The 21459-nt window shown below is 45.1% G+C and overlaps 1 protein-coding gene across 1 annotated transcript in view; it reads right to left on the bottom strand.

Annotated features, from left to right (window-relative positions):
• Positions 1 to 21459, bottom strand: part of PLLP (plasmolipin) — a 33674-nt gene that overhangs the window by 2876 nt on the left and 9339 nt on the right. The window contains exon 2 of the mRNA XM_060788099.2: positions 4519 to 4692. Coding sequence (XP_060644082.2) covers positions 4519 to 4692 — 174 coding nt within the window. The remainder of the gene's footprint in view (positions 1 to 4518; positions 4693 to 21459) is intronic.

Raw genomic sequence — 21459 nt, 5'->3', positions numbered from 1 at the left:
AAATCTCCTGAAGGACTCGATGCGGCTTACAAAGGCCGAGGCCACCGACAACAACAACATACAATGCACAGTAAAACTCATAAGCAAATAATAAAACATCACACAAAACAATAGAACAGTAAAACGATGACACCGTGACGCAATTAAAAACCTAGGGGCCAGGCCAAATGTAATGGACAAAAATTTAAAAGTGCTGAAACTGACAAGTAATATATAGAGACAAGAGTTCTTTGTCCCACCCTGGTCATCCCACAGATATATAAACCCATTTTCCTAGTTCCAACAGACCTCACTACCTGTGAGGATGCTTGCCATAGATGCAGGCGAAACGTCAGGAGAGAATGCCTCTAGAATATGGCCATATAGCTTGAAAAAACCTACAACAACTCACTCCCTGATCTGTTTTGGACCCTTGGCACACAATATTATGCTTATTTTGACTTACAAATGTTCTAGCTCTGCTGTTTGTGGAAGTCTTAACAATGAGAGCAGTGTTTCGTGCTCATGTCTTCCTGCAGAACTGGCACAATGCAGGGGAGGAGACGGCATCACACTCCTCCAAGGCCGCAAAGAAGTCACCGAAATGGAGACACTGAACTACTTTTTTACTTTGGAATCCAAAAAAGACCCCACTACAACCTAAAGCAGAGCTTTGCAAACATGTCATGTTGGTGACACACTTTGTAGACATGCATTGTTTTGCTAGCGAGTGTTGCAATGAGTAAGCTTGAATAGCATTGAGTAGCCATCAAGCTGCAAAGTCAATCAGTATTTGCATAGAGGTAGCCTGGCTGTTGTTGCCTGGAGGTGCCACCTGTTGAACACAGGGGAACGCCAATAGTTATCTGTGCGCATTCAGAAGAAGACTTACAAGTCACTCTAAACACCTTCACAGAAGCATACCAGAAGCTCGGCTTGTCATTGAACAACGAGAAAACCAAAGTGCTCTTCCAGCAGTCACCAGCCAATCCCTCTCCAATGCCAGAAATACAGCTTAATGGTGACACATTAGAAAACCTTGGCAGCCACTTCTCCACCAAAGTCAACATTGAAACCGAAATACAATACCGCCTGAGCTCTGCAAGTGCAGCATTTTTCCGAATGAAGCAGAGAGTGTTTGAGGACTGGGACATCCGTAGTGATACCAAGGTGCTTGTCTATAAAGCTATTGTCCTCCCAACCCTACTATATGCCTACAAAACGTGGACTGTCTACAGACGTCACATGCAACTCCTGGAACGATTCCATCAGCGCTGCCTCCGGAAAATCCTGCAAATCTCTTGGGAAGACAAGCGGACAAATATCAGCTTGCTGGAAGAAGCAAAGGCCACCAGGATTGAAGTGATGGTCCTCTGCCATCAACTCCGCTGGACCGGCCGTGTTGTCCGGATACCCGACCACCGTCTCCCAAAGCAATTATTCTGCTCCGGACACAAGAACGGAAAATGAAATGCTGGCGGACAGGAAAAAAAAGATTGAAAGAAGGGGTCAAAGCCAACCTTAAAAACTCTGGCATAGACACTGAGAACTGGGAAGCCCTGGCCCTTGAGCGCTCCAGTTGGAGGTCAGCTGTGACCAGCAGTGCTGTAGAATTGGAAGAGGCACAAATGGAGGGTGAAAGAGAGAAACATGCCAAGAGGAAGGCACGTCAAGCCAACCCCAACCAGGACCACCTTCCACCTGGAAACCGATGCCCCCACTGTGGGAGAAGATGCAGATCAGGAATCGGGCTCCACAGTCACCTATGGACCCAATCTTGGAAGGCAATCCTACTCAGACAATGAAGGATCACCTAAGTACCACACAGAAACTGGGGAACTCCAACTGGCAAATAATCAAGGGCCAGTAAACACCTCCCAAACAGAGGGTGCCTCCAAGCAACAACAGCCAGGCTGCCTCTATGCAGATAACCTCATAGAATCATAGAGTTGAAAGAGACCTCGTGGGTCATCCAGTCCAACCCCCTGCCAAAAAGCAGGAATATTGCATTCAAAGCAGTCCTGACAGATGGCCGTCCAGCCTCTGTTTAAAAGCTTCCAAAGAAGGAGCCTCCACCACACTCCACCATACTCTGGGGCAGAGAGTTCCACTGCTGAACTTTGCAGCTTCATAGTTACTCAATGCTATTCAAGCTTGCTCATTGCAACATTCACACTTGCTTCAAACAGACAAGGGTTCTTTCTCCCACCCTAGACATTATTCCACAGGTATATTTGTATACATTTGTCAGCTTTTACAATGCATTGTAATGTAATATAGCTGAGTCATGCACTGCTGATGGGCTTCTATTGGAAATGCTGAGTCATGCATTAACTGTATATAGAACTTCATTTGGGGAATGTGTTCTGGCCTAGTCCAGGTGATTGTGAATGATGCAATCCTGGGTCTGAGTGAAGTCCATGAGTTGGGAACCAATCAGTGATTGCTATGTGTAAATGAATTGTATATAAGGAAGTCATGTAGAGTGTATTCCTCTCCTTGTGCTGGGATGTTGTTCGTCGAAGGCTATATGTAATTAAAAGAGCCTGTCTGCTAAGACAAGATATAGCTGTGTGCTGTGGTAAGTTTGTAATATCATCTAGACTGGGGGAAAGACAATGGTAAAACTGACAATGGCCGGGCATGTGCTCAAGTGTCTGTAAAAGGTTCCAGCGTGACTGCAGGCCGTGGGAGCAGTTGACTGAAAATACTGTGCAGGAAGAAGCTACTGGAAAGCGCTGAAGTTGTGCAACTGATCTGCTGCTGAATTGTGAAGTTAATCTCAACAACATTTCACTTTCTTCACTTCCAACAGACCTCTGAAGATGCCAGCCACAGATTCATGCAAAACGTCAGGAGATAATGCTGCTGGAACATGGCCATACAGCCTGAGAAACTCACAGCAACCCACTGATTCCAGCCATGAAAGCCTTTGACAACACACGATTTGGACATATTATTATTATTTATTATTATTTACTTTGCTTATATACCACTGTATCTCAAGCCTGAAGGCGACTCACAGCGGTTCACAAACAGTAAAAACAGTAGAAACAGCAGTGGTTCCATACAACATATAACAATTGACTTAACACATTATCCATAAATTACCAATAAGCAATTACAATGCACAATTATTACAAAAAACAACCGTACCCAATCTTCTCATCATCCAAGAGTAGTCCAGGTTCGTCGTCCATTGTTCCATTCCTATGTTGCATTACCAGATTGCACTAAATTACTCAAACGCCTGCACAAACATCCAGGTCTTCACCTTTTTGCGGAATACCATTAGAGATGGTGCTAGTCTAATGTCCGTAGGAAGGGCGTTCCACAGCCGAGGAGCCACCACCGAGAAGGCCCTATCTCTCGTCCCCGCCAGCCGAGCTTGAGAAGCAGGCGGGATCGAGAGCAGGGCCTCCCCGGAAGATCTCAAAGTTCTGGTGGGTTCATAGGCAGAGATGCGGTCAGATAGGTAGCTTGGGCCGGAACCGTTTAGGGCTTTAAAGGCCAACGCCAGCACTTTGAATTCAGCCCGGTAGCAGATCGGTAGCCAGTGGAGTTGGCGCAACAGGGGGGTTGTATGCTCCCTGCGCTCCGCTCCTGTTAAAATCATGGCTGCCGAGCGTTGGACTAGCTGGAGCTTCCGAGCTGTCTTCAAAGGCAACCCCACGTAGAGAGCGTTGCAGTAGTCTAAACGGGATGTAACCAGAGCGTGGACTACCGTGGCCAAGTCAGACTTCCCAAGATATGGGCGCAGCTGGCGCACAAGCTTTAGCTGTGCGAATGCTCCCCTGGTCACCGCCGAAACCTGGGGTTCCAGGCTCAGCGAGGAGTCCAGGGTCACACCCAAGCTGTGAACCTGCGTCTTCAGGGGGAGTGCGGCCCCCTCCAACACAGGCTGTAACCCTATGCCCTGTTCGGCCTTGCGACTGACCAGGAGTACCTCTGTCTTGCCTGGATTCAGTTTCAATTTGTTCGCCCTCATCCAGACCGTCACAGCGGCCAAGCACCGGTTCAGGACCTCGACAGCCTCCTTAGTAGCAGGTGGAAAGGAGTGACAGAGTTGGACATCATCTGCGTACAGATGACACCGTACCCCGAAACTCCAGATGATCTCCCCCAGCGGCTTCATGTAGATGTTAAACAACATGGGAGACAATATTGAGCCCTGCGGAACCCCACAAGACAATGGTTGTGGGGTTGAACAGGTGTCCCCCAACAACACCTTCTGAGATCGACCCTCCAGGAATGACCGGAGCCACTGCAAAACAGTACCTCCAAGACCCATCCCTGCGAGGCGCCCCAGAAGGATACCGTGGTCGACGGTATCGAAGGCCGCTGAGAGGTCCAGCAGCACCAACAGGGACACACTCCCCCTGTCGAGCTCCCGGCGCAGATCATATTTCGTTATGTTCACGTGACACACTTACACACTGCAGGTTACACACGGATGTGTCGCGACATACAGTTTGGAAAGCTCTGACCAAAAGCAGTTATGGGATAATCCCGCTGTCTCCCTAATCCCGCTGTACTCACCACAAGGGGCCAAGGGATCATGTAGAGCTTGGCCTGGAGCTTCAAGAGATACACGCCGAAGATGATGACGGTCACCAGCCAGAAGAAGATGGCCACGAACATCACCCAGCCATAGGAAGGATAGGGTTGGTAGTACGTGTCCGCGATCAAGGCCCACACCAAGCAGCCCAGAACCTGCATGTTTCCAAAGAAAGAAGAAGTATGGTTGAAACAGGTCCAGATAAACCACCAAATCCCAAGCATATATAGGTCCTCCCAGGTTTCCACCTGTTCGGAATCAGCCTGTGTTTGTGTTTCAGGATCCTGATGTGGGAAATGTTGAGGGAAATGATGTTGCCGAGGCTGAGGTACAAGATGGAGATGGTTTGGTTAATGATTCTCATACAGACAATGACAGAGAGTCCCCAGTGCAAAGGACAGTTTCTCATGAGAATATCCCTGCTGGGCCTAGCAATGATGGTTCACTCCCTCTCTCTGTAAGGTCAATATTTGGGTTTGGAAAACAATCTGACACCTGGGAATTATAATGAGCAGCCAGATAAGGAGCTGAAGAATAGGCGGTTGGAGATTAGCCAGGATCGGCAACAATCTCAGTATTGTCGCAGCTCAGGATAGATTCACCTTGCTCAGAACACCACCACACACCAAGGCTGTAGGTTTATGCCCACATTTGAATACTGTTGGGTTTTGAGAGGAATCGGACTGGAAATTTTTGAAGTTGTTTGTACTGGGATTTATAGTTCACCTGCAATCTGAACTCCACCAAAGATGGAATTGGACCAAACTTGGCACACGGAGACCCCGTGACCAGCAAATAATACTGGAGGTCTTTGGGGAAAATTCACCTTGATTTGGGGGAGTTGTAGTTCACCTACATCCAGAGAGCACTGTGAATCCAAACACTGATGGATCTGGACCAAACTCGGCACACAGACCTGATAAGCCGAAATGTGATTACTGGAGGAGTTTGGGAGAATTAACTTTCCTTTCTGGGAGTTGTAGTTCAATCAGAGAAACAATGACCTCCACCAATGACGGACCTGGCACACAGACCTGATAAGCCGAAATGTGATTACTGGAGGGGTTTGGGAGAACTAACTTTCCTTTCTGGGAGTTGTAGTTCACCCACAACCAGAGAAACAGTGACCTCAACCAACGATGGACCTGGCACACAGACCTGGTAAGCCGAAATGTGATTACTGGAGGAGTTTGGGAGAATTAACTTTCCTTTCTGGGAGTTGTAGTTCACCCACAACCAGAGAAACAGTGACCTCAACCAACGATGGACCTGGCACACAGACCTGGTAAGCCGAAATGTGATTACTGGAGGGGTTTGGGAGAACTAACTTTCCTTTCTGGGAGTTGTAGTTCACCCACAACCAGAGAAACAGTGACCTCAACCAACGATGGACCTGGCACACAGACCTGGTAAGCCGAAATGTGATTACTGGAGGAGTTTGGGAGAATTAACTTTCCTTTCTGGGAGTTGTAGTTCAATCAGAGAAACAGTGACCTCCACCAATAATGGACCTGGACCAGACTTGGCATACAGAACCCTCGTGACTAATTCAACCTACTGGAGGGGTTTGAGGGGACAGACTCACCATAATGGGAGTTGTAGTTTACCCTACAGGCAGAGAGCACACTGAACCCCACTGATGATGCAACCTGAGTAAACTTACTCAACATAACAACATTTAAATTTGTTGTTGTTGTTCATTCGTTCAGTCGTCTCCGACTCTTTGTGACCTCATGGACCAGGCCACGCCAGAGATCCCTGTCGGCCGTCACCATCCCCAGCTCCTTCAAGGTCAGTCCAGTCACTTCAAGGATTTAAATACTGATGGTGAAATCATGGAGGAATTTAAAAGGGTCTGGCCCTGAAGGAGAGACCCTGCGGACCCACCAAAGAGGGCTCGCTACAATGGTGAGCAAAGAGAAGCCCAATTTAAAAGGTTTTTTCTAAGTTCCCAAAAGAAATCTCACCAAAGTTGAAGGAAGCGCCACCGAGATGATTTTATTGCAATTCAGCTGAAAAGGATGCAAAGCAGCAATATTTCACCAAGATGAACATAACATGTGTACAAATAAAAGCCTTTTTTATACAGAAACAGAGTTGCCAGGTTTGAATCTCCCATTCCCTGCCCCTCTGCCAGCTCGACGATAATTGGCTTGGCCACCTCCCAAGCGTCTGGGCCAATCGCTGAGCTTCTGCCGCCTCGGCGTCCTGACGAATAAGGAGAGAGGGAGGCGGGACGAGAGGAAAACAATGCATTTTTGAGTGGATTATGGAGATTTTCGGATGTCCAAATGACCAGCGAGTTCTGAGGGCCTGCGAGCCAGTCTGGCTACTGTGTATGAGTGGCTGTAATAAACATTGATGTTTGGCGATCCTGCCAAGATCCGGATTTTCCCAGCGCGGAGATATGGGAACAACGGGGAACATTGGCTGAGGTCTTTAGTGAAAAAAAAGTTGAATGGGTGACAGATTAGGACGAGGTGCCGCTTTCCGAAGGCCCCCTCCATCCTATTGAGATATGATCATAATTGCCAAATGACCGCTTCCTCTGGGGGACCAAATCCGAGCCCAGAGGTCACGGTCCTTTGTTATTGTCCATGCAAATAGTGTCTTTTGATACGGGTCTTTTCAACTGGAGATTTCCTCCTTTCCAGGGAGTTGTAGTTCACCCACAACCTTATGCATTTTGTACAATTTTAAAATTGATTTTTCCCCCCAAACAATAATGAAATCTGTGTAATAATAATGAAATCTGAGCATTGCAGATGAGAAAGGAGTTCAATCGCCGAAGCTTGTGGACTGAGGATCCGGAGCCACTCATAGGCCACTATCCGAAAAAAGAGGAGGATGCTGTTAAAGCATTATGATTTATCACCGGCGATTCTACAAAAGTCCTCATTGCTCCCAGCCATGAAAGACATGCTGTACGGCCTCAAAGACATTGTCCTCTCGCTCCAGCTCCTCCCTTCCAACTTTAGGCCGAACAATGGCTTTTTTCTTTGGAGCTTCCAGCTCCCGACATTGATTTACTTTGCAATGTATTGAGGAAGGAACATTTACTTTGCAATGTTTGGTGCAGAGAGAAAGAGCTAGGAAGGAAGGAGAGGTCCATGCCCTGCAAGACGACAGAATCCACCATGGAAGGGCAAAGGAAAGGCCTTCTTACTGATTGCAAGAAGCGAATGGGAGCATTGATATAAAAGGGAGAGTTCGCAATCGTGTCTGTGAGAGATGAGAGACAGGGCCTTTTCTGTGGTGGCCCCCCGGCTATGCAATCCTCTTCCGATTGAGATCAGATCTGCCCCCTCCCTCCCGACCTCTACGGAGGTAGAGAAGATCGGGATACAAAAGTTTGAAATGCATAAATAATACTAATAATAATAATAATAATAATTATTATTATTATTATTATTTAATGATGGAAGGAAGGAGAAATCCATGCTCTGCAAGACAACAGAACCCACCATGAAAGGGCAAAGGAAAGGTCTTCTTACTGATTGCAAGAAGTGAATGGGAACATTGATATAAAAGGGATAGTTCGATAAATAATAATAATAATAATAATAATAATAATAATAATAATAATAATTATTATTATTATTATTATTATTATATGCAGGGAAGGAAGGAGAAATCCATGCCCTGCAAGCCAACAGAACCCATCATGAAAGGGCAAAGGAAAGGTCTTCTTACTGATTGCAAGAAGCGAATGGGAGCATTGATATGAAAGGGAGAGTTTGCAATCGTGCCTGGTGGGGACGAGAGGCAGGGCCTTTTCTGTGGTGGCCCCCCGGCTATGCAATCCTCTTCTGATTGAGATCAGATCTGCCCCCTCCCTCCTGACCTCTACGGAGGTAAAGAAGATCGGGATACAAAAGTTTTAAATGCATAAATAATAATAATAATAATAATAATTATTATTATTATTATTATTATTATTATTATTATTTAATGCAGGAAAGGAAGGAGAAGTCCATGCCCTGCAAACCAACAGAACCCACCATTAAAGGGCAAAGGAAAGGCCTTCTTACTGATTGCAGGAAATGAATGGGTGCATTGCTATAAAAGGGAGAGTTCAATAAATTATTATTATTATTATTATTATTATTATTATTATTATTATTATTTAGTGCAGGGAAGGAAGGAGAAGTCCATGCCCTGCAAACCAACAGAACCCACCATTAAAGGGCAAAGGAAAGGCCTTCTTACTGATTGCAGGAAATGAATGGGTGCATTGCTATAAAAGGGAGAGTTCAATAAATTATTATTATTATTATTATTATTATTATTATTATTATTATTATTATTTAGTGCAGGGAAGGAAGGAGAAGTCCATGCCCTGCAAGACAACAGAACCTACCATGAAAAGGCAAAGGAAAGGCCTTCTTACTGATTGCAAGAAGCGAATGGGAGCATTGCTATAAAAGGGAGAGTTCAATTAATAATAATAATAATAATAATAATAATAATAATAATAATAATAATTCAATGCAGGGAAGGAATGAGAAATTCATGCCCTGCAAGCCAACAGAACCCACCATGGAAGGGCAAAGGAAAGGACTTCTTACTGATTGCAAGAAGCGAATGGGTGCATTGCTATAAAATACAATAATAATAATAATACTAATAATAATAACAGTTATTCAACACAGGGAAGGAAGGAGAAGTCCACGCCCTGCAAGACAACAGAACAGACCATTAAAGGGCAAAGAAAATGTCTTCTTACTGACTGCAAGAAGCAAATGGGAGCATTGATATAAAAGGTAGAGTTCAATAAATAAATATAATAATAATAATAATAATAATAATAATAATAATAATAATAATAATAAAATGCAGGGAAGGAATGAGAAATCCATGCCCTGCAAAACAACAGAACCCATCATTAAGGGGCAAAGGAAAGGCCTTCTTACTGATTGCAAGAAGCAAATGAGAGCATTGCTTCAAAAGGGAGAGCTCAATAAATACAACAACAACAATGCAAAGCAGGGAAGGAAGGAGAAGTCAATGTCCTGCAAGACAACAGAACCCATCCTAAAAGGGCAAAGGAAAGGTCTTCTTGCTGGTTGCAAGAAGTGAATGGGAGCATTGCTTCAAAAGGGAGAGTTCAGTAAATACAACAACAACAACAACAACAACAACAACGCAATGCAGGGAAGGAAGGAGAAGTCCATGCCTTGCAAGCCAACAGGACCCACCATAAAAGGACAAAGGAAAGGTCTTCTCGTTGGTTGCAAGAAGCTAATGAGAGTATTGCTTCAAAAGGGAGAGTTCAGTAAATACAACAACAACAACAACAACAACAACAACAAATGCAACACAGGAAAAGAAGTAGAATTCCATGCCTTGCAAGACAACAGAACCCACCATAAAAGGGCAAAGGAAGGTCTTCTTCTGATTGCAAGAAGCGATGGGAGCATTGCTTCAAAAGGGAGAGTTCAATAAATAAATATAAATATAAATATAATAATAATAATTCAATGCAGGGAAGGGAGGAGAATGTTCATGCCCTGCAAGCCAACAGGACCCACCATAAAAGGACAAAGGAAAGGTATTTTCGTTGGTTGCAAGAAGCTAATGAGAGTATTGCTTCAAAAGGGAGAGTTCAGTAAATACTGTACAACAACAACAACAACAAATGCAACACGGGAAAGGAAGGAGAAGTCAATGTCCTGCAAGACAACAGAACCCATCCTAAAAGGGCAAAGGAAAGGTCTTCTCGTTGGTTGCAAGAAGCGAATGGGAGCATTGCTTCAAAAGGGAGAGTTCAGTAAATACAACAACAACAACAACAACAACAACAACAAATGCAACACAGGAAAAGAAGTAGAATTCCATGCCTTGCAAGACAACAGAACCCACCATAAAAGGGCAAAGGAAGGTCTTCTTCTGATTGCAAGAAGCGATGGGAGCATTGCTTCAAAAGGGAGAGTTCAATAAATAAATATAAATATAAATATAATAATAATAATTCAATGCAGGGAAGGGAGGAGAATGTTCATGCCCTGCAAGCCAACAGGACCCACCATAAAAGGACAAAGGAAAGGTATTTTCGTTGGTTGCAAGAAGCTAATGAGAGTATTGCTTCAAAAGGGAGAGTTCAGTAAATACTGTACAACAACAACAACAACAAATGCAACACGGGAAAGGAAGGAGAAGTCAATGTCCTGCAAGACAACAGAACCCATCCTAAAAGGGCAAAGGAAAGGTCTTCTCGTTGGTTGCAAGAAGCGAATGGGAGCATTGCTTCAAAAGGGAGAGTTCAATAAATAAATACAATAATAATAATAATAATAATAATAATAATAATTATTATTATTATTATTATTATTATTATTATGTAATGCAGGGAAGGAAGGAGAAGTCCATGCCCAGCAAGCCAACAGAACCCACCATAAAAGGGCAAAGGAAAGGTCTTCTTGCTGATTGCAAGAAGCGAATGGGAGCATTGATATAAAAGGGAGAGTTCAATAAATACAACTGTGCAGGTACAACTGTACCAGGAACTCCAATTTTGTTTGCTTTGCATTTAATGTTTGTTATAGTCCTACGTTTCAGGGACTCTGCAGATAGGTGGCTTCTTTTGGCTGCGATCATAGGGCAAGCCACCTGTCAATTATAGTTGGGTTCCCTGGTCCTGCCCCCTTTTTGGGTTTTAGAGGGAATAGGAGCCATTTTGAGTCCAGTCCACACAGAGAAGCCTTTCATGCAGGACATAATACCAAGAGCTCCTGTAGAAAGCTTCATCTTCTACTGCTTGGCCGGGGAGAAAGGTCCCATAGCTTGGCCGAGGATTATACAGTCCTACAGTTCCTTTGCTGAAGGACTTCAGTCAACCATCACAGAAACCTGAGTTCTTTTCCCCCTGGAAGTCTACAAAACTCTTCTTGGTAAGGGTCACTCGCGGAAGCCAGAAGCAGTTGGTACCGGGTGCAGGGGCTCCACGCCAACAGAGGCAAAGACAGACTCCCCAGGTTAGAAGTTAAGGATTTCCCTATTAGTTACAGCTAAGAAGATAGTGCCTGTTCCCAGTGAACAAGATTGCAAGAGCCAAGACTGTTAAGAAAGCCTTAAAGTACCTGTTTGTTTTCATTAATAAAGAACTTTGTTGAACCTTTAAGTAATCTAAAGACTCTGTTTTAAGGAAATCCAAAGGCCTTTAATCTGAGGCAGCCCCAGCATCCCGTTGGGCACACAGAATTTATGTCCTGTCTACAGTCTTATGCACGGGCCCAGCGTGCGACAGCACAACAACAACAACAACAATGCAACGCAGGGAAGGAAGGAGAAGTCCATGCCCTGCAAGACAACAGAACCCACTATAAAAGGGCAAAGGAAAGGTCTTCTGATCGCAAGAAGTGAATGGGAGCATTGCTACAAAAGGGAGGGTGCAATTATTATTATTATTATTATTATTATTATTATTATTATTATTATTATTATATAAAGCTGCACATCGCAAGTGCTGAACCTGACTCAGCACATAGAAGATGGCTTTGAAAGGCAGCAGATCACAGGAGCTGTCTTCGTAGACTTGTCAGCAGCCTATGAGACTGTGAACCACCATTGCCTCCTCCTGAGAATAATTATAATATCACAAAGGACGACCACCTCACCCGCCTCATAGGAAACCTGCTACAAAACAGGAGCTTTTTTGTTGAGTTCCAGGGCCAGAGAAGCAGATGGCGGAAACAGAAGAACGGCCTGCCTCAGGGGAGCGTGCTTGCTCCATCCATGTTCAACATCTACACAAATGACCAGCCACTGCCAGAAGGGACAGAGAGCTTCATCTATGCTGATGATCGTGCCATTATTGCTCAAGCAGGGAGCTTTGAGGTGGTAGAGCAGGAGTTCTCCGAAGCTCTGGGTGCTCTTACTGCCTATTACAGGAAAACCTAATCCATCTAAAACACAGACATGCGCCTTTCACCTTAAGAACAGACAAGCATCCCGAGCTCTGAGGATTACCTGGGAAGGAATCCCACTGGAGCATTGCAGCACACCCAAATACCTGGGAGTCACTCTGGACCGTACTCTGACCTACAAGAAGCACTGCCTGAACATCAAGCAAAAAGTGGGCGCTAGAAACAACATCATACAAAAGCTGACTGGCACAACCTGGGGATCACAACCAGACACAGTGAAGACATCTGCCCTTGCGCTGTGCTACTCTGCTGCTGAGTATGCATGCCCAGTGTGGAACACATCTCACCACACTAAAACAGCGGATCTGGCTCTTAATGAGACATGCCGCATTATCACAGGGTGTCTGCGCCCCACACCACTGGAGAAATTACACTGCTTAGCCGGTATTGCACCACCTGACATCCGGCGGGAAATAGCAGCCAATAGTGAAAGGACCAAGGTAGTGACATCTCTGGCCCATCCTCTGTTTGGGTATCAGCCAGCACGTCAACGACTTAAATCATGACATAGTTTTCTAAGATCTACAGAGACACTCGCTGGAACACCCCAGCAAGCGAGAGTCCAAAAGTGGCAGGCCCAAACCCAGAACCTCAATCCGTGGGTGATACCAGATGAGAGACTCCCCCCTGGGCACTCAGAAGACTGGGCAACTTGGAAGGCGCTGAACAGACTGCGCTCGGGCACCACGAGATGCAGAGCCAACTTCAAGAAATGGGGCTACAAAGTTGAATGCACGACATGCAAGTGCAGAGAAGAGCAAACCACTGACCACCTGCTGCAATGCACCCTGAGCCCAGCCACATGCACAATGGAGGACCTCCTTGCGGCAACACCAGAAGCACTCCAAGTGGCCAGATACTGGTCAAAGGACATTTAACCAACTACCAAACTGACACATTTTGTATTTTCTCTGTTTGTTTGCTTTGTTCTGTAAGAAATGTAATATATTTGACTGGCTGCCCTGACACGAGAAATAAACTAGGTTTGAGCATCTTTACTAAACTATTTTCCTATTTTGAGTCCCTTCCCTGCCTTGTCCTCACTGGCAGGGCCTCCCTCCTCCATGAGTAATAAATAATAAGACTCCGCGGAGTCACCATAAAATGGTCCGACTGAGCAAATCTGCATCTGGACAAAAGAAGAGGAGACAACAAGCAATGTTTTCTTTGGAGATGATCTAGGCCACGGCCTGGCTCAGAGTGAGGAGATGTTCTCTTCTGTCCAGCAAAGAATGGAGAGTCTTGCAAGACTCAGCCGGCCACCTGTTTCGATGCATGATTTCATGTCTCCAGTCTAATAATAATAAGTATTTTTCCAAATGAGAAAGAGATTTGGGGGAGGAGAAAGCCATGGCTCTGTATCTGCAAGGGATTGGACCATAGAAGATCTCATAGAATCATGGAAGAGTCCTCTTGGACCATCCAGTCCAACCCCATTCGGCCAAGAAGCAGGACAATCGCATTCAAAGCACCCCTGACAGTTGCCCATCCAACCTCCAAAGAAGGAGCCTCCACCACACTTAGTGGCAGAGAGTTCCACTGCTGAACAGCTCTCACAATCAGGAAGTTCTTCCTAATGTTCAGGTGGAATCTCCTCTCTTGTAGTTTGAAGCCATTGCTCCATTGCGTCCTAGTCTCCAGGGCAGCAGAAAACAAGCTTCCTCCCTCCTCCCTATGACTGCCAAGGTGGACAATTTCAACAGAAAGGAAGAGACCATGAAAATGAACAAAATCTGGCTACCAGTATTAAAAAAACTCTAAAATTACAACAGCAAAACAACAGAGAGGAAACAACCAGGCACAGATTAACACCTCCCAGCAAGAGATTTTCCCAGGCTCAGCCAGGCCTTCAAATGCTAATGAAGGTGATCAGCTAAACATTCACACCTAACTGCAGCAGAGAAGAGCTCTTTGCCCCACCCCAGCCATTCCACAGATATATAAACCCATTTTTCCTACTTCCAACAGACCTCACAACCTCTGAGGATGCTTGCCATAGATGCAGGCGAAACGTCAGGAGAAATGCCTCTATAACATGGCTCTATAGCCCGAAAATACCCACAAGAACCTAGTAATTCCAGCCATGAAAGCCTTCGACAATAACTTGAGGACTGCTCTGTCTTCCTCTGGGTCCATTCTCAAACCTCACTCCACTTCGGCACATGTCACATCAAGACCATTCTCAGTTCTGAGTTGTACATCGGCACGTAACCTATAGAGATGTATATCATTACACATGTGCAGTTTCAGCATCCTGTGATAAACAGAAGTGGGTCAGGGGATATCTTTAATGAACACCCCTTGTACATCTCCAAATGGGTCTACATTCAAAAAAGGGGCCACAGAGATAGCGTTGACCTTCTTCATCCCAAGAAACCCACATCCCAAAAAGGTTGTTTGCAACCTGAGGGTCAGGACCCCGGGGGGGGGGGGTGTGAGGGGGTGTCAAAGGGATTGCCAAAGACCATCAGAAACAGTATTTTCTCTTGGTCATGGGGTTCTGTGTCGGAAGTTTGGCCCGATTCTATCATTGTTAGGGTTCAGAATGCTCTTTGACTACAAATCCCAGCAACTACAACTTCCAAATGTCATGGTCTATTTTCCCCAAACTCCACCAGTGTTCACATTTGGGCATATTGAGTATTTGTGCCAAATTTGGTCTAGATACATCATTGTTTGACTTCACAGTGCTCTCTGGATGTAGGTGAACTACAACTCCCAAAGTCAAGGTCAATGCCCACCAAACCCTCCCAATATTTTCTGTTGGTCATGGGAGTTCTGTGTGCCAAGTTTGGTTCAATTGCATCATTGTTGGAGTTCAGAATGCTCTTTGATTGTAGGTGGACTATAAATCCCAGCAACCACAACTCCCAAATGTCAAGGTCTATTTTTCACCAGTGTTCACCTTTGGGCATATTGAGTATTCCTGCCAAGTTTGGTCAAGATCCATCATTGTTTGAGTCCACAGTGCTTACTGGATGTAGGTGAACTACAACTCCAAAAGTCAAGGTCAATGCCCACCAAACCCTTCCAGTCTTTTCTGTTGGTCATGCGAGTTCTGTATGCCAAGACTGGTTCAATTCCACTGTTGGTGGAGTTCAGAATGCTCTTTGGTTGTAGGTGAACTATAAATCCCAACAACTTCAACTCCCAAATGGCAAAATCAATCCCCCTCCAACCCCAGCAGTAGTCAAATTTGGGGGTATCGGGTATTCGTGCTAAGTTTGGTAGATCCATCATTGTTTGAGTCCGCAGTGCTCACTGGATGTAGGTGAACTACAACTCCAAAAGTCAAGGTCAATGCCCACCAAACCCTTCCAGTATTTCCTGCTGCTCATGGGAGTTCTGTGTGGGAAGTTTGGCCCAATTGTATTGTTTGTGAGGTTCAGAATGCTCTTTGATTCTAGGTGAACTATAAATTCCCAGCAACTACAACTCCCAAATATCAAGGTCTATTTTCCCCAAACTCCACCAGTGTACACATTTGGGCATATTGAGTATTCTTGTAGAGTTTGGTCCAGATCTATCATTGTTTGAGTCCACAGTGCTCATTGGATGCAGGTGAACTACAACTCCCAAACTCAAGGTTAATGCCCACCAAACTCTTCCAGTGCTTTCTGCTGCTCATGGGTATTCTGTGTGCCAAGTTTGGTTCAATTCCATTGTTGGTGGAGTTCAGAATGCTCTTTGATTGTAGGTGAACTATAAATCCCAGCAACTGCAACTCCCAAATGTCAAGGTCTATTTCCCCTAAACTCCACCAGTGTTCACATTTGGGCATATCGAGTATCCATGCCAGGCTTGGTCCAGATCCATCATTGTTTGAGTCCACAGTGCTCACTGGATGTAGGTGAACTACAACTCCAAAAGTGAAGGTCAATGCCCATCAAACCCTTCCATGCTCATGGGAGTTCTGTTTGCGAAGTTTGCTTCTATTCCATTGTTGGTGGAGTTCAGAATGCTCTCTGATTGTAGGTTGACTATAAATCCCAGCAACTACAACTCCCAAATAACAAAATCAATCCCCTCCCAACTCCACCAGTATTTGACTATGGGCGTATCAGGTATTTGTGCCAATGAAAATACATTGTGCATATCAGATATTGGAGCTCCCGGTGGCGCAGTGAGTTAAACTCCTGTGCCGGCAGGACTGAAGACCGACAGGTCGCAGGTTCGAATCCGTGGAGAGCATGGATGAGCTCCCTCTGTCAGCTCCAGCTCCTCATGCGGGGACATGAGAGAAGCCTCCCAAAAGGATGATAAAACATCAAAACATCTGGGCAATGTCCCCTGGGCAACATCCTTGCAGACGACCAATTCTCTCACACCAGAAGCGACTTGCAGTTTCTCAAGTCGCTCCTGACATGAGAATAAATAAATAAATATCAGAATATGATTCATAACTAGCAAAATTACAGTTATGAAGTAGTAATGGAAATAATTTTATGATTGGGGGTCACCACAACACGACGTTCGGTCCATTCTTGGGTCTGCAAGACCTGTTTCTCATCCTGAGACCAGCTGGGACGGCCCTCCTTGCCCCACAAAGCCCTTTCTGTCTCTGTTGATGTCCCTCCCTAAATCGTTCTCATGGCTGGCATGCTCCAAATGCTTGCGCATCCCACACACAGACCGGCTCCCACTCCTAGAGCCACAAGCAAAGCCATGAGGCTGCACCGAGGGTTGCCAAGAACGACCATAGAATCAAAGAGTTGGAAGAGACCTCATGGGCCATCCAGTCCAACCCCAATCTGCCAAGAAGCAGGAATATTGCTTTCAAATCACCCCTGACAGATGGCCATCCAGCCTCTGTTTAAAAGCTTCCAAAGAAGGAGCCTCCACCACACTCCGGGGCAGAGAGTTCCACTGCTGAACGGCTCTCACAGTCAGGAAGTTCTTCCTCATGTTCAGATGGAATCTCCTCTCTTGTAGTTTGAAGCCATTCTTCCATTGCGTCCTAGTCTCCAAGGAAGCAGAAAACAAGCTTGCTCCCTCTTCCTCCCTGTGGCTTCCTCTCACATATTTATACATGGCTATCATATCTCCTCTCAGCCTTCTCTTCTTCAGGCTAAACATGCCCAGCTCCTTAAGCCGCTCCTCATAGGGCTTGTTCTCCAGACCCTTGATCATTTGAGTCGCCCTCCTCTGGACACATTCCAGCTTGTCTTGAATTGTGGTGCCCAGAATTGGACACAATATTCCAGGTGTGGTCTAACTAAAGCAGAATAGAGCATGGGGAGCATTACTTCCTTAGATCTAGACACTATGCTCCTATTGATGCAGGCCAAAATCCCATTGGCTTTTTTTGCCGCCACATCACATTGTTGGCTCATGTTTAACTTGTTGTCCACGAGGACTCCAAGATCCTTTTCACACGTACTGCTCTCGAGCCAGGCATTGTCCCCCATTCTGTATCTTTGCATTTCGTTTTTCCTGCCAAAGTGGAGTATCTTGCATTTGTCGCTGTTGAACTTCATTTTGTTAGTTTTGGCCCATCATCTCTCTAATCTGTCCTCTGGAGTCTTGGCTCTCCCTCCCAATTTGGTGTCGTCTGCAAATTTGATGATCCTGCCTTCTACACAATAGCAAGGCAAGTCCCCATAAAGCCTGGATGAGTGACCACTAAACGACAGCAATGGCCCTAAACTGAGCATGGGCAAACTTTGGCCCTCCAAGTGTCTTGGACTTCAAGCCTGGATGAGTGCCCACCAAGCAACAGCAATGGCCCTAAATTGAACATGGGCAAACTTCAGCCCTCCAGGTGTTTTGGACTTCAACTCCCACAATTCCTAACAGTCGGTACGCTGCATAGAGGTGGCCTGGCCTTTGTTGCTTGGAGGCACCCCTGTTTGGGTGGTGTTCACTGCCATTTTAGGAGCCCCCGGGGGCGCAGTGGATTAAACCCCTGTGCTGGCAGAACTGAAGACCAACAGGTCGCAGGTTCAAATCTGGGGAGAGGTGGATGAGCTCCCTCTACCAGCTCCAGCTCCCCATGTGGGGACATGAGAGACGCCTACCACAAGGATGATAAAACACCAAATCATCCGGGCGTCCCCTGGGCAACGTCCTTGCAGACGGCCAATTCTCTCACACCAGAAGTGACTTGCAGTTTCTCAGGTCGCTCCTAACAGACACAAAAAATATGTACAATATATATATATATATATATATATATATATATATATAATATTGATAATAATATTATAATGTAATACAATATATTACAGTTTCTCAGGTCGCTCCTGACATGACAACCCCCCCCCCCAAAAATCAAAACTCCTGCCATTTTATTTATTTATTTACAACATTTATACACCACCTTTCTCACCCCGAAGGGCTTACAAAATATATATACATACAATATATTATATTATTAGCATAGTACAATATCAGTATTATATATTACGATATTGTACTACACCATTATGTTGTAATATTATTAGTAATATTACATGTAATATAAAATATATAATTATAATATTGTATTAGTATTATTAATATTATATTGTATTACATTATAATATTATAAATATTATTAATAATATAATATTATAAATATTATTAGTAATATTACCTGTAATATTAAATGTATAATTATAATATAATAATAATAAGGTAAAGGTAAAGGTAGTCCCCTGACATTAAGTCCAGTCATGTCTGACTCTGGGGTGTGGTGCTCATCTCCATTTCTAAGCCGAAGTGCCGGTGTTGTCCATAGACACCTCCAAGGTCATGTGGCCAGCATGACTGCATGGAGCGCCGTTACCTTCCCGCCAGAACGATACCTATTGATCTACTCGCATTTGCATGTTTTCGAACTGCTAGGTTGGCAGAAGCTAGGGCTGACAGCGGAAGCTCACGCCGCTCCCCGGAATCGAACCTGCGACCTTTCGATCAACAAGCTCAGCAGCTCAGTGCTTTAACCCACTGCGCCCCCGGGGGCTCTCAATAATAATAATAATAATAATAATAATAATAATAGTAAAACTTTATTTGTACCCCGCTACCATCTTCCCAAAGGACTTGGTGCGGTTTACATGATTGTATTAGTATTATATTATAATATATTATAATATTATAAATATTATTAGTAATATTGCATGCAATATAAAATATATAATTATAATATTGTATTATTATTCGTATTATATTGTATTACATTATAATATTATAAATATTATAAATAATCTATATAAATAAAAATGTAATGTTCGTTTGTGGGATTAACAGAACTCAAAAACCAGTGGACGAATTGACACCAAATTTGGACACAAGACACCTAACAACCCAATGTATATTCTCACCACAGAAGCGACCACAAGCTATAGACCAATCTCCCTGTTGTGCCACCTCTACAAAGTTCTGGAGAGACTTATTTTGCATCGAATTATGGAAAATATAAACTCATATCTGATCCCACAGCAAGCTGGCTTCAGGAAAGGCAAAAGCTGCACATCGCAAGTGCTGAACCTGACTCAGCACATAGAAGATGGCTTTGAAAGGCAGCCGATCACAGGAGCTGTCTTCATAGACCTGTCAGCAGCCTATGAGACTGTGAACCACCGCCTCCTCCTGAGAAAAATGTATAGTATCACAAAGGACGACCACCTCACCCGCCTCATAGGAAACCTGCTACAAAACAGGAGCTTTTTTGTTGAGTTCCAGGGCCAGAGAAGCAGATGGCGGAAACAGAAGAACGGCCTGCCTCAGGGGAGCGTGTTTGCCCCATCCATGTTCAACATCTACACAAATGACCAGCCACTGCCAGAAGGGACAGAGTTTCATCTATGCTGATGAGCGTGCCATCACCACTCAAGCAGGGAGCTTTGAGATGGTTGAACAGAAGCTCTCCGAAGCTCTAGGTGCCCTTACCGCCTACTACATGGAAAACCAGCTGATCCCTAATCCACGTAAAACACAGGCATGTGCTTCTCATCTTAAGAACAGACAAACATCCCGAGCTCTGAGGATTACCTGGGAAGGAATCCCACTGGAGCATTGCAGCGCACCCAAATACCTGGGAGTCACTCTGGACCATGCTCTGACCTACAAGAAGCACTGCCTGAACATCAAGAAAAAAGTGGGCGCTAGAAACAATATCATGCGAAGGCTGACTGGCACAACCTGGGGATCACAACCAGATACAGTGAAGACATCTGCCCTTGTGCTATGTTACTCTGCTGCTGAGTATGCATGCCCAGTGTGGAACACATCTCACCACACTAAAACAGTGGATGTGGCTCTTAATGAGACATGCCGCATTATCACGGGGTGTCTGTGCCCTACACCACTGGAGAAACTACACTGTCTAGCCGGTATTGCATCACCTCACATTCGCCGGGAAGTAGCAGCCAAGAGTGAAAGGACCAAGGCAGAGACATCTCCAGCTCATCCCCTTTTTGGGTATCAGCCAGCACGCCAACGACTTAAATCAAGACATAGTTTTCTAAGATCTACAGAGTCACTTGCTGGAACATCCCAGCAAGCGAGAGTCCAAAAGTGGCAGGCTCAAACCCAGAACCTCAATCCATGGCTGATACCAAATGAGAGACTCCCCCGTGGGCACACAGAAGACTGGGCAACTTGGAAGGCACTGAACAGACTGCGCTCTGGCACCACTTGCTTTACTATCAACAGATCTCTGAAGATGCCAGCCACAGATGCAGGTGAAACATCAGGAGAGAATGCTGCTGGGACATGGCTATACAGGCCGAAAAACACACAGCAACCCAATTCCCTACTGAGTTTGCAAAACAAGAAAATAACAAAGGAAAACTCTGCCCGGGTCTTTATTCATGGGCAGAGCCATCAAGCAGAGCCATGCACGGTGCGCCCAGTACAAAAGCACCATTGACAGCCTGGCATCAGCGTCCATCTGCAAGGAAGCCCACACCAGAATGGCTGGGTCCAAGGCGCAGTGGGCTGGAGACACCACTTTACCTGCTCAGTGCTATGGAAACCTGGGAGCTCTAGTTCGGTGAAGCACCAGCGCTCTTT

This window comes from Anolis sagrei, chromosome 8 (assembly GCF_037176765.1).
Source record: "Anolis sagrei isolate rAnoSag1 chromosome 8, rAnoSag1.mat, whole genome shotgun sequence".
Classification (NCBI taxonomy): Eukaryota; Metazoa; Chordata; class Lepidosauria; order Squamata; family Dactyloidae; genus Anolis; species Anolis sagrei.
The sequence above is the reverse complement of the archived record's forward strand: the minus strand, read 5'-3'. Positions and strand labels throughout refer to the sequence as shown.